The 14075-nt window shown below is 40.5% G+C and overlaps 1 protein-coding gene across 1 annotated transcript; it reads right to left on the bottom strand.

The window, feature by feature from the left end:
• Nucleotides 1–857: 857 nt before the first annotated feature.
• Nucleotides 858–10610, bottom strand: LOC145049376 (uncharacterized). Its single transcript, XM_078997793.1, has 2 exons — nucleotides 9754–10610; nucleotides 858–864 (listed from the first exon to the last, which is right to left on the bottom strand). Exons 1-2 carry the CDS (start codon nucleotides 10608–10610, stop codon nucleotides 858–860), a joined length of 864 nt encoding a protein of 287 aa, XP_078853919.1.
• Between the last annotated feature and the right edge of the window lie 3465 nt (nucleotides 10611–14075).

Genomic DNA, 14075 nt, shown 5'->3' with positions numbered 1-14075 from the left:
CTTTGTGAGTGGGTGACTCAATGTCATTTAGGCAGATGGTCTCGTTGATGAGATACATAGAGAGATTTAGGCACGTACATCAACATGCTTATAGGGACAATGATTTGTCAATAGTTATATACTAGGCTTATGAAATGCCATCATCCAATCATGAAAAGCAAAATGGTCTTTAAAAGGAATGACCATATCTGATGGAGCTTGTGTAAGAGCCAACTCCAGAAATCAACCAGCTTCAAAGAATATTACAACCAACTTTTCAATTTTCATATTGGTTGCCTTTGTCAATATTAATTGCCCCCCCCCCCCTAAGCATGTGGTTCATTTCTTCCAGCATCTTGAGACACTTAGTCAATACGACTAGAGATTATATTTCGTCAATTCCATTAAAGTAGTGTAATGAATTAGCAAATTTTGAACCAAATGTGTATTGAAACATTAGCTAGACTGTCACCAAGACCTACTTGAAACTATCTAAAAACATCACATTATGAAACATCCATACTATCTCTTGTTTAACTTCAAATCAGTGTCTGATGCTAAAGAAATTTAAGCACACAAAAAGATAGTAGTGTTAGCACTTTAGGGGGTAAACAAATATAGATGTTCATAGATAATTTGAACACCAGACAAAACATTAAAATTTGTTCCCTAATGCTACTGACTTGAATTCTTTTCATTTTCATTGTTGCGGGCATTCTCCCCCTTATAATTTATCAAGATATAGAAAATATACACTTGAAATATTTTGCCAAAAAGACTTGCACAATGCTTGTTTTTTTAGTTTAGATTTAAAGTATAACTAGGATAACGAAAAAAATATAAAAGATGAAATTGAAATGAACTAAGAGGAAATAAATTTAACACCTAGAAACAAAAATAAAAAGTTTAACCTAAAAAGAAAAGCTAATTAAAACCTTAGAAAAACAAATTTTATTTTATTATATTATTTATATTTTTATTTAAAACATAACTAGAAAAGAAATATAAATATAAAACACAAAAAATTAAACAAATTAAAACGAAACAATTCTAATAACTATGAAGGAAAATACAAAAAAGAAAATTTATCTTGAAGAAAATTAACTAAAATGTATCGTCTCGAAAATTTCAACAAATTTAAACTTTTCAAAACGATCCTTTTACTAATAAACTATTTACAAAAATAGTGTTCTCAAACATTATTTGAAAATCAGAGTTTCCCAAGATCCAGTCTGTTGTAAAACCAAGGATGTGTACGGTCACACATTCGCCTTGCCAAAATCATGAGGAGCACCTGAAACAATAAACTAAAACCGTAAGCGTAAAGCTTAGCGAGTTTCCCCCAAAATACCACCACACAACAAATAACATATACCAACAAACAAACAACATGCATATAGAGTCTATAGTATGACCGAACCACCTTCACCGGGCCTACAGTCTATCTGGCTCACTCTCAGAACCTTCACCATGTCTGGTCCGCCCTCCCAGGCCTTCAGCCTATCTGGACCATTATCGGGGCCTTTGGCCTAACTGATATGTCATAATGGGTCTGCAGTCTATCCGGTCCGCCCTGGGTCTGTTGGCCTTCAGCACAAAGCAGGATCTCCTACACCCAACCAAAAACAATATGTCGACATATAACCAATCATTATCAAATAAGCACATAATACAGACAAAGAACAATCATACAACTCACTACAACATACTAATCCTCTCACAACATACAGTCCCGCTACCAGCTAACCCCCATAGATGTGTAACCGTAAGTAACCAGATGTGAGATAGCCACCCAAACAGATAGTCCTACTCTAGAGCCACAACCAAACAAAGAACATGCAAGAGATCCTAGACCAAGAGTTCTCAAGCTATCCTACATAACCACCGATAGTCCTTAAGGGAACCCCATAGATGATAACCAGCAAGCACAGATAACATACAGTTTTATAGGTTATTTCCACAAAGCAATATACTCGGTACCAAGAGACGGATCCAACTGATCACTACAACATATCAACATACTCAATACCAGAACACAAATCTAGCAGATCACTACAACATAACATCATACTCAATACTAGAACACAAATCTAATATATCATTACAGCATAACAGCATACTAAATATCACAATCCAAGGAATGCGTAACCGTATATACTTAAAGGTGAGGTAGTCACCCGGACAGGTGATCCTACTCTAAAACCACAACCAAGCAAGGAATAGGTAAGAGAGCTTAGATCAAGAGTCCTCCGTCTATCCTACATGATTATATATAGTCCCGAGGGCATCCCTCTACTACCAGATAATCAATAATAGTGGGCCGGCATTGGTGTCTTTGACCCACGGGTATAGTGAGGTGAAACTCACCTCGATGTGCATGCAGAAACCACTGTAGCAATGAAGGGCTCTACTAGCTTCAACTCACTTCCAAACACCTACAGGAAGATACTTGAGTCAATATCCGATCACATATCATAGTCACATGCAACAGTGACCACTTCTCATGAAATGATGATTAGGGTTTCAGATGAAATGACGATTAGGGTTTCACATGAAATGACGATTGGGTTTCACATGAAATGACGATTAGGTTTCACATGAAATGACAATTAGGTTTCATATGAAATGATGATTATGGTTAAGTAAGAACACTTAACCCATTATGGACTTAACCACTTAAAGGTATGATTGATTAAGGTTTGACTAAGTCATTTTCGTGTGAAATTATAATCTAGTCAACAACCCAAATACACACCCGATTATTGCCCAAAATAAAGCTCCTCGATTCTAGGGTTTTTACATAAAATGATAATTAGGGTGTTTGTAACACTCTAAAAATTCCAACCAATTTAAACTTTTCAAAACAACCCAATTTAATAAAGTTAATACAAAAAGGTTTCCAATACATTTATTATCAGAGTATTTCCCAGAAACCACATCGTAAACACATAAAACCCGAGGAGCGGTACGATCATTCCTTCGCCTTGCCACGGTCTCCTGAAGTACCTGAAAAACATTAAACCACAACTGTAAGCCCGAAAGCTTAGTGAGGTACCCCCAAAATACCAACCACATATGCCACGCATAACATATCATAACCGAACATAACAGTCATACACTTCAGGTCTACTAAGTGACTGGTCTTCCGCACTAGCCTACAGTCCACCTGGTCCACCCTCCAAGTCTAGCCATATACATCGAGTCTCCAGTGTGATTGGTCCGCCCGCACCGGGCCTTCAATCCACCTGGTCCACTCTCTGAGTCTACAGTATGACTGGCCCTCCCGCACCGGGCCTTCACTCGGCCTGGTCCACTCTCCGAGCCTCGGCACGTCTGGTCCGCCCTCGTGGGGCCTACAGCCTATCCGGACCGCTCGCTGGGCCTTCGGGATAACCGGTCCGCCCTGGGTATGTTGGCCTACAGCACAAAGCAGGACCCGCCTCAACCTAACCCCAGTCCAACAACCATGTTCACATAAACATATAATCATATAACAATCCATATCCAATCAAACCGATCTAGCAGATCACACAACATAACCTTATCCTAGCAAGGATACCGACCTAACTGGTCACTAGCATAACATCATCCTATATACCAGGATACCGACCTTAACCAGGTCTCTAACATATACCATCCTAACTACCAGGATGCAAACATAGCAAAGCAATAACATAACAACAATACCCGAATTACAATCCGATAAAGGGTCGGCCTTGGTGCCTTAGACCCTATTGATATAGTGAGGATAACTCACCTTGCAATTGCTGACTGAAAAGGATAAGATCACGCTGCTCCAACCTCCGACACGAACTCCACCACTGATCAATAGCAAAAGACTGAACTCAATAAATACCCATAATTACCAAAATACCCCTGGAAGTCAACCGGTCAACTCTTGGTCAAAGTCAAAGTCCTCAGTCAAAGTCAACCCTCCTGACTGACTCTACTCGCCGAGTCAAACCGCTGACTCGTCGAGTCCCCATGCTCTAAAACTCCCATAACACGACTCAACTCGCCGAGTCCCACAACTCTGAGTTTAACCGTACTCAACTCACTGAGTCATCCCTTGACTCACCGATTCACAGCTTAACCAGAAAAGGTTAGGACCTCACGACTAGACTCGCTGAGTCCAAGAACAGACTCGCCGAGTCCAAGGCTATCTTCAGCCAACTCGCCGAGTTTCTGCCTACCTTCAAGCAACTCGCCGAGTACACCCATGTTACTCGCCGAGTACCACTAGCTCTTAACCCATACAAAGGCTTTCCAAGCCACGCAGGGTCTCAAATCCATAGATCTACTCTTGTACAAGCCATCCATCACCTAAAGTAGCAAACTTTACGTGAATCCAAGGAGATCTAAGCATAATACACTCTTGGCTAAGGTTTGGGACTAAAAGGCTTCATCAACAGCTCTTGAACAGGGACTTTATGCTCTTTTGGATCATCACTACTCTAGATCTGAGGTAGCAACCTCAGATCCAACCTCCAAACTCAAGATAACACTAGATAAATTCCCAAAAATCCCACAAATGATAGATGTAGATGGATAACAGCTCAAGCAACGAATCCTTACCTCCAAAGAAGACTCCAACAGAAGAATAAGCCAAAACCTTGCAAAGCCCCTTGTTCCAAGCCTCTTAATCTTCAAAGATTTCTTCAACAAACACTCCTTCAAGATCCAAATGCTCTCTAATTCTCTGTGACACCTAAATTTTTGCAAAAATTTTAAACTTTAAAAACCCATCTTAAATTAAATTAAAACAACAGAAATAGTCATAACATAATCCATCAACTTAATAATCATATAAAATAAGTGCGGAAGTAATAATAATAATAAGGTCCCAACAAAAATAACTAGTAGCGATGTCCCGGTGCTCCATGTCAAGCCTTAGCCTCTTTAATCTTAACTCCTGAAAAGTTATAAGGGAAACCATAAGCACAAAGCTTAGTGAATTCAAACACAGACATTGTACTAACATTCATATTTACTAACCCTAATACATTTCCAATTATAATTATATGATAAGGGCAAAGAACGAATCAATGCCTATAATACAAGAAGGACTTGTAGGTTTGAGCCGCACCGGGAAGATCCCGTATCACTTGGCCCTAATCACCGCACCTCACGATGAGTATTACGTTGGTGATCTTACCTACCCACCGCACCGGTAAATCCGTATCCTTTGGTGGGGTCCCCATATCCATGATTAGTTACATACAGTGCACATGTACGAATTGAAACAATACTTATATAGCATGCTTTTATAATAAATTCAAATAATCACACACGAGCTAACTAGCAAACACAATCATCAATACAACGGTGTGAGAGAACTCACCTTGAGTGAGTAGTAAGGATGGATAAGAATCAAATAATGCTACCAAGCTCGAGCAAATTTCAAAACCTCACCTAAGAAGGACTAAAGGTTAGAAAGGAGAAGTAATGAAGCTATGAGTTGAGAAAAGAGTAATCACAGCAAGGTCTCTAAAACAGACCTGCTGTTTAAAACGGATTTACTCCAAAATCTAAAACAGAAACATAACTTTAACTAAATTTTATAGGAAACTATGATTTCTTAGGATTCCAGAACTATAAAAAACTCATTCTAACTCCAAAAGCTGAATTAAATATGAATTTTACAAAATGGTGTATCACTTCTGTCTCCAACAATACAGTCAAGTGATGTTGGCCAATTCTACCTAACTTGTGAGTAGAATTCGTCCAAACCAAAATTAATAGAAGTAAAGGACATATAAATGAAAGTCTCAAAGTTGGAATTGAATGAAAATCATCTCCCAAACTCCAGATATAAAATTCACATTGTGGACAATCACAGCACTAGCAAAAGCTGGTGACTGTCCACTGATCTGGAGTGTGGACCCATTCTAACCAATTTATAATTGGAAATAACACCCCATCTTCTCCAGATCTTAAATTCATAATATAAGGAACATATAGGAACTTGGAATCACTCTGGATCCTTTTCCAATCCTTAGAAATGATGAAAACAAAATGGCATATCAGAACAGACCCGGATCAGACCTAACAGAAAAGATGCCATTCTTTCCCATAGATAAAGTCCTTATCAGTGAGGTTGGCCTTATTAAGAAAGTTAGCCAACTCAATTTGTGAACTTTTGGAACTGGTTTGGGGTCCGTTTGATTTCTAGAGCTCAAGATATTAGTTTTACAAAATGACTACAGATCTGATGGAAAACAGAATCGTAGCCACCCGTGATTCCTTTTTGGCTTATCCATCCTTCTCCCTTTGAAACACATTTTAAGATGTGTTCATCATCCCAATTTAGTCCCCATGATAATGGTGGTACTAAAAAGGGTTAGGTATCATTAGGATTTCATTTTTCCACAAGATTGTAATAACAATCAACATGAAAATGAACATAAAGCACATAAAATCACCATTCTCCCTTTTAGGGTTTCCATGATCTTTTGCCACATGTAATCCCCTAGATCCATCATCCAAAATATATGGGGTGAAGATAGGACCTTGAGATGATGTATAACATACAATTACAAATCAAATAAGAAGGAGAAGAAGTGAAGATGAAATCATAAAACTAGAACAAGGTTATGAATCAAGTTGTAAGAAATGATAAGGAGGTTCATACCAATATGAATCAAGGATGGAAATGAACAAGAATTAAGCTCCAAACAATATCCCTTTGGCTGCTCTTGATCCCAAAGAGATAGAGGATGATTTTAGAGAGAGAGAGAACGAGGGAGGGTTTAGAGTGTTTTTCTTGTGTGTGTTCCAAATGACTCAATTAACACATTAAGTACTATTTACTAGATGGACTTTGCAAATATGCCCATAGTCCATGGACTTCAATAAAAGGAGTTTACAAGATGATCAAAAGAGTCCAATAACATAAGAAATCAGACATTGTTTAAATAAATTAACCCAAGGTTACAAGGATAATTAAAAATAAATAACCAAACGCACCGAGAAAAACCGAGGCGTTACAACTCTCCCCCACTAAGAACGGACTTCGTCCTCGAAGTCAACACCTAGAAACAGATCCGGATAATGAGCCCGCATCTCGCATTCCGGTTCCCAAGTCCATTCCGAACCCTTCCTATGTTGCCACTGCACCTTAACCAGGTTTATAGTCTTGTTGCAGAGAGCTTTCGTCTTTCGTTTTAAAATAGCAATTGGTTTCTCAACATAATTGAGACGCTCGTTAATCTGTATGTCCTCCAGTGGTATCACAGCGGTCTCATCAACAATGCATTTTCATAACTGAGACACGTGGAATGTATTATGAATTAGACTAAGCTCGTCAGGAAGCTCTAAACGATAAGCCACCTTCCCTACACGGGCTATGACCTTGTAGGGTCCAATGAATCGGGGTCCGAGCTTTCCCCGCTTCCGAAATTGAATCACACCTTTCCAGGGGGAGACTTTAAGCAACACATAATCTCCCACCTGGAACTCAAGATTGGAGCGTCTTTTGTCGGCATAACTTTTCTGACGACTGCTCGCTGTGACCAAATGATCTCGAATCACTTAGATTTTCTCCGTAGTTCGTAGCACGATATCGGTACTCCCAAGTACCCTCTGCCCAACCTCGCCCCAACAAACGGGCGTCCTGCACTTCCTCCCGTACAAGGCTTCATATGGAGGCATTTTAATGCCCGAGTGATAGCTATTGTTATAAGAAAACTCAGCTAGATGTAGATGGTCATCCCAACTACCCCCAAAATCAATCGCACATGCCCTAAGCATGTCCTCCAAGGTCTGAATCGTCCGCTCACTCTGCCCGTCTGTCTGCGGATGGAAGGCGGTACTAAAATGTAATCGTGTGCCCAATTCCTCTTGAAACTTCCTCCAGAACCGAGAGGTAAATCGGGTGTCTCGATCGGAGACGATAGAAACGGGCACCCCATGTAATGAGACAATCTCCCGAACAAAGATCTCGACTAATTTCTACGCCGATGAGCTCTCCTTTATAGCCAGAAAGTGAGCACTCTTAGTCAAACGATCAACAATCACCCATATCGTATCGGATCCTCGGGCAGTTCTAGGAAGTTTTGTAATGAAGTCCATGGTTAGATGCTCCCATTTCCATTAAGGAATCTCCAATGGTTGCAACTTCCCATGCGGTTTTTGGTGTTCCGCCTTGACCTTTCGACAGGTCATACATTCTTCCACAAATTGAGCCACATCATTCTTCATTCCATGCCACCAGTAAGCCTCATGAAGGTCCCAATACATTTTAGTAGCACCAGGATGGATATAAATTTTTTACTTATTAGACTCATCCATTAGGGCCCGGTATATGGAACCCAAACCCTACCGTAGCGAGTCAGCAAACCCCACCCGTCTCGTTCCATCTTAGGCAACTCTTTCCCAATCTTCTCACGCCTGATGTTTTCCTCCAGTATTGCCGTCTTTTGGGCGTCCCGGATTAGATCTAACAAAGACGACACCATCGTGATCCGGAGACACTTAGCTCGAATCGGTTCGGCAGATTGTTTACGACTGAGAGCATCTGCTACCACATTAGCTTTACCGGGGTGGTAGTGAATTTCACAATCATAATCTTTTACAACATCCAACCATCAGATCTGCCTCATGTTCAAATCCCGCTGCTCGAACAAATATTTCAGACTCTTATGGTTAGTGTATATGATAAACTTCACTCCATAGAGATAGTGTCTCCAAATCTTAAGAGCGAAAACAACAACCCCAAGCTCCAAATCATGAGTGGGGTAGTTTCGTTCGTGGGGTTTCAGCTGTCAGGAGGCATAGGCTATCACCCTATCTCGTTGCATTAACACGGCACCAAGACCCTAAAGCGATGCATCACAGTAAACCACCATATCCTCAACCCCATCAGGTAAGGCCAAAATCGGAGCATCACACAATCGTTTCCTTAACTTATCAAACGCCAGTTGCTGCTCCGGGCCCCAAACGAAATTCATTGATTTCTTGGTCAATTGGGTGAGTGGTAAGGCGATTTTAGAGAAATTTTCAATGAACCTCCCGTAATAACCGGCTAAACCCAAGAAACTGCGAATTTCAGAAGGTGTTTTTGGAATCTTCCATTGTTTAACCGCATTAACCTTGGCTTGATCGACCTTAATACCGTGTTTGTTTACCACATGCCCCAAGAACTGAACTTCTTCCAACCAAAATTCACATTTTGAGAATTTAGCATAAAGCCTTTCTCTTGCCAGAGTTTCCAGAATCTCCCGAAGGTGTTGCTGATGCTCCTCTTTGCTCTTAGAATAGACTAAGATGTCATCTATGAACACTATGACCGAACAGTCAAGCATCAGGCTACACACCCGGTTCATGAGATCTATAAATGCTGCGGGTGCATTAGTGAGCCCAAAAGGCATCACCACGAATTCAAAGTGCCCATATCGAGTACGGAATGTTGTTTTCTCAATGTCTTCTTCACGAACCCACATCTGATGGTAACCGGAACGTAAATCAATCTTGGAAAACCAAGATGCTCCCTGAAGCTGATCGAAAAGATCGTCAATACGTGGCAACGGGTACCTATTCTTTATCGTGCGCTTGTTTAGCTCCCTATAATCAATACACATTCGCTGGGATCCATCTTTCTTCTTCACAAAGAGAATAGGAGCACCCCAAGGCGAGCAGCTTGGCCGTATAAACCCTTTATCACTTAGTTCTTGAAGTTGATCTTGGAGCTCTTTCATTTCAGGTGGTGCCAAGCGGTAAGGAGATTTCGCTACCGGAGTCGCACCTGGCACCAAATCAATGCGAAACTCCACTTGCCAAATAGGTGGCAAGCCAGGGAGTTCCTCCGGAAAGACATCGCTGAAGTCGGAAATGGTAGGAACGTCGTCTAGTGCTATAGCAGAAGAGCAAGAAGCCATAGCCAGGCGTGGAATGTCCCCTTGAATAATAAGTTCTCCACCTCTAGGGTTTTGAACACGAACTTGCTTCTTACGACAGTGGATTTCCGCATCAAACGCATCAAGCCAATCCATGCCTATGATAACGCAGAGCTCTCGCATTGCAATAGGGATAAGATCAATGGGGAATTCAACTCCAAAAAACTCGAGAGTGTAACCCCGATAAACATCGGTGACATAAATAGTGCGGTTGTCGGCAACATCGACAACCATTGGGTGAGCCAATTTTCCGATACTACGCCCCAAACGATTAATAAACGTGTGAGATACAAAAGAATGGGTAGCACCGCTATCAAACATAACAACATCGGGCTCAGAATCTAGCAAATAAGTGCCTGCCACTGTCGTTGTAATCACCGGCTCCTCCACAGTCATCTGGTGAGCACGACCTCGTGTCACCATAGTGGTTCCCTTAGAGGACGATGCAATTGTAGGATTTGTACCCCCGTCTCCTTTACCAGTCTTCAACTTCGGGCATTCAGCCTTCTTGTGTCCCGTCTCGTTGCAGTGATAGCAGATGGGAAGTGCAGAAGTAATATGAGGTACTGCACTCGCAGGGGGATCCCTACAATTCTTCCAATGATGCCCTGGCTTTTTGCAGTTGTAGCATATCAACAGATTTTTCTCGCCCTGAAGACGTCCTATACTCATACCTTGACTTACTACCCTGCTTTTGCTTTTTCTGGGCATCTCTGGATGTCTTGGAAGAGGTGTCATTGGCCTTCCTCTTGGACTGGGTCAGCAACTCGATTTCCCTCCTCCTCGCTACATTATGATCGCAGATAAAGTCGAGAACTCCTGCATGCTAACGATTTCCCGAATCTCGGTACGTAGGATAGCCGTGTACCGGCTGCCTAACCAGGCCTCGTTCCCAGCAAACGAGGGGCAAAAAGATAGCATCTCCAAGAACTTGGCGTTCAGGTCACTAACGGACTCGGTAGTCTGCTGTAAGGCCATGAACTCTTGCTGCATACGCTGCTGCTCCACCTTAGGCACATATTGTGCCTCGAACCTCTCCACAAATTGGGCCCAAGACATGGCCCTCACTTCTTCTTCGTTCAATAGAGCGGTGATGGTGTTCCACCATGTCTTTCCCCTTTTTTTACAGCTGATTCATGGCGATCACTGCTTTGTACTGGTCCGGACACCCAACACTTATGAAGGCACCCTCAACATTTGACACCTAGGGCTTAGCAGCAATTGGGTCGGATTCACCATTCCAAAGAGGAAGGCTACACTTGTTGAACTTCTCGAAGTAGTATGCTGAATCCTGAACAGGCAGAGCCAGTAATGCTTCCCCAAGAATAGCCGCGAGGCGCTCATCCAGAAGAGCACCGAATTGGTTGATCATGCGTTGGTCACACCCGGGATTAGTTCGTTGAAACCGTTATTGAATTCCTCAGTGACAATATCCCTAACTTGCTCCATTTGGAGCTGATTAAGTCGAGCAGGCGGAGCCATTGGTATCCACAGAAGAAGGAAAATCTTAGAAACAATTCAGCCTAGATATTTCAAGGAAGACAAAACACTCAGCTTGCCGAAATTTTTTCAACCTTGCCCCGACTCGAAACCGGCACCGATGTTTCAAATAGTAGGGGCCCTTCTACTACCTTCCACACAAGTTCCAATTTCGCATTCGCGTCTAGTTTCAAAATTTCCAGTTCGCTCTAGCCGTTAATTTTACAACTCTCTCACATGTTAACACTAACTAAGTGTGTAATCTAATATTTTAAGGCTAGTAGAATCCAATTCATAGTCAACAATTTAACATAAACATTTAACATAAGAAATAAGGCTTACTTGGCTGGCTGACTGGCACACCGCGACATCTTCCACTACTAGTCTTCAGCAGGTTTGAAAAATATTTTAAAAAGAAAATAAACTCTTATAGAGCCTCAAATTTGAGTCTAGAACATCCACAAGAATGCCTAGTTCCCTCAAACTGTGGCTCTGATACCAACTTGTGACACCCAAATTTTTGCAAAAAATTTAAACTTTTAAAACCCATCTTAAATTAAATTAAAACAACATAAATAGTTATAACATAATCCATCAACTTAATAATCATATAAAATAAGTGCGGAAATAATAATAATAATAAGGTCCCAACAAAAATAACTAGTAGCGATGTCCCGGTGCTCCATGTCAAGCCTTAGCCTCTTTAATCTTAACACCTGAAAAGTTATAAGGGAAACCATAAGCACAAAGCTTAGTGAATTCAAACACAGACATTGTACTAACATTCATATTTACTAACCCTAATCCATTTTACAATTATAATTATATGATAAGGGCAAAGAACGAATCAATTCCTATAATACAAGAAGGACTTGTAGGTTTGAGCCGCACCGGGAAGATCCCGTATCACTTGGCCCTAATCACCGCACCTCACGATGAGTATTACGTTGGTGATCTTACCTACCCACCGCACCGGTAAATCCGTATCCTTTGGTGGTGTCCCCATATCCATGATTAGTTACATACAGTGCACATGTACGAATTGAAACAATACTTATATAGCATGCTTTTATAATAAATTCAAATAATCACACACGAGCTAACTAGCAAACACAATCATCAATACAACGGTGTGAGAGAACTCACATTGAGTGAGTATTAAGGATAGCTAAGAATCAAATAATGCTACCAAGCTCGAGCAAACTTCAAAACCTCACCTAAGAAGGACTAAAGGTTAGAAAGGAGACGTAATGAAGCTATGAGTTGAGAAAAGAGTAATCACAGCAAGGTCTCTAAAACAGACCTGCTGTTTAAAACGGATTTACTCCAAAATCTAAAACAGAAACATAACTTTAACTAAATTTTATAGGAAACTATGATTTCTTAGGATTTCAGAACTATAAAGAACTCATTCTAACTCCAAAAGCTGAATTAAATATGAATTTTACAAAATGGTGTATCACTTCTGTCTCCAACAATACAGTCAAGTGATGTTGGCCAATTCTACCTAACTTGTGAGTAGAATTCGTCCAAACCAAAATTAATAGAAGTAAAGGACATATAAATGAAAGTCTCAGAGTTGGAATTGAATGAAAAGCATCTCCCAAACTCCAGATATAAAATTCACATTGTGGACAATCACAGCACTAGCAAAAGCTGGTGACTGCCCACTGATCTGGAGTGTGGACCCATTCTAACAAATTTATAATTGGAAATAACATCCCATCTTCTCCAGATCTTAAATTCATAATATAAGGAACATGTAGGAACTTGGAATCACTATGGATCCTTTTCCAAGCCTTAGAAATGATGAAAACAAAATGGCATATCAGAACAGACCCGGATCAGACCTAACAGAAAAGATGCCATTCTTTCCCATAGATAAAGTCCTTATCAGTGAGGTTGGCCTTATTAATAAAGTTAGCCAAGTCAATTTGTGAACTTTTGGAACTGGTTTGGGGTCCGTTTGATTTCTAGAGCTCAAGATATGAGTTTTACAAAATGACTACAAATCTGATGGAAAACAGAATCGTAGCCACCCGTGATTCCTTTTTGGCTTATCCATCCTTCTCCCTTTGAAACACATTTTAAGATGTGTTCATCATCCCAATTTAGTCCCCATGATAATGGTGGTACTAAAAAGGGTTAGGTATCATTAGGATTTCATTTTTCCACAAGATTGTAATAACAATCAACATGAAAATGAACATAAAGCACATAAAATCACCATTCTCCCTTTTAGGGTTTCCATGATCTTTTGCCACATGTAATCCCCTAGAGCCATCATCCAACATATATGGGGTGAATATAGGACCTTGAGATGATGTATAACATACAATTACAAATCAAATAAGAAGGAGAAGAAGTGAAGATGAAATCATAAAACTAGAACAAGGTTATGAATCAAGTTGTAAGAAATGTTAAGGAGGTTCATACCAATATGAATCAAGGCTGGAAATAAACAAGAATTAAGCTCCAAACAACATCCCCTTGGATGCTCTTGATCCCAAAGAGATAGAGGACGATTTTAGAGAGAGAGAGGGAGGGTTTAGAGTGTTTTTCTTGTGTGTGTTCCAAATGACTCAATTAACACATTAAGTACTATTTACTAGATGGACTTTGCAAATAGGCCCATAGTCCATGGACTTCAATAAAAGGAGTTTACAAGATGATCAAAAGAGTCCAATAACATAAGAAATCAGACATTGCTTAAATAAATTAACC

This window comes from Lactuca serriola, chromosome 5 (assembly GCF_051521515.1).
Source record: "Lactuca serriola cultivar US96UC23 chromosome 5, Lser_US96UC23_V15, whole genome shotgun sequence".
NCBI classification, from domain to species: domain Eukaryota; kingdom Viridiplantae; phylum Streptophyta; class Magnoliopsida; order Asterales; family Asteraceae; genus Lactuca; species Lactuca serriola.
The sequence above is the reverse complement of the archived record's forward strand: the minus strand, read 5'-3'. Positions and strand labels throughout refer to the sequence as shown.

Coding starts and splice junctions, on each gene's coding strand:
- LOC145049376 (XM_078997793.1), bottom strand. CDS start 10,610: ATGACACCTCTTCCAAGACATCCAGAGATGCCCAGAAAAAGCAAAAGC.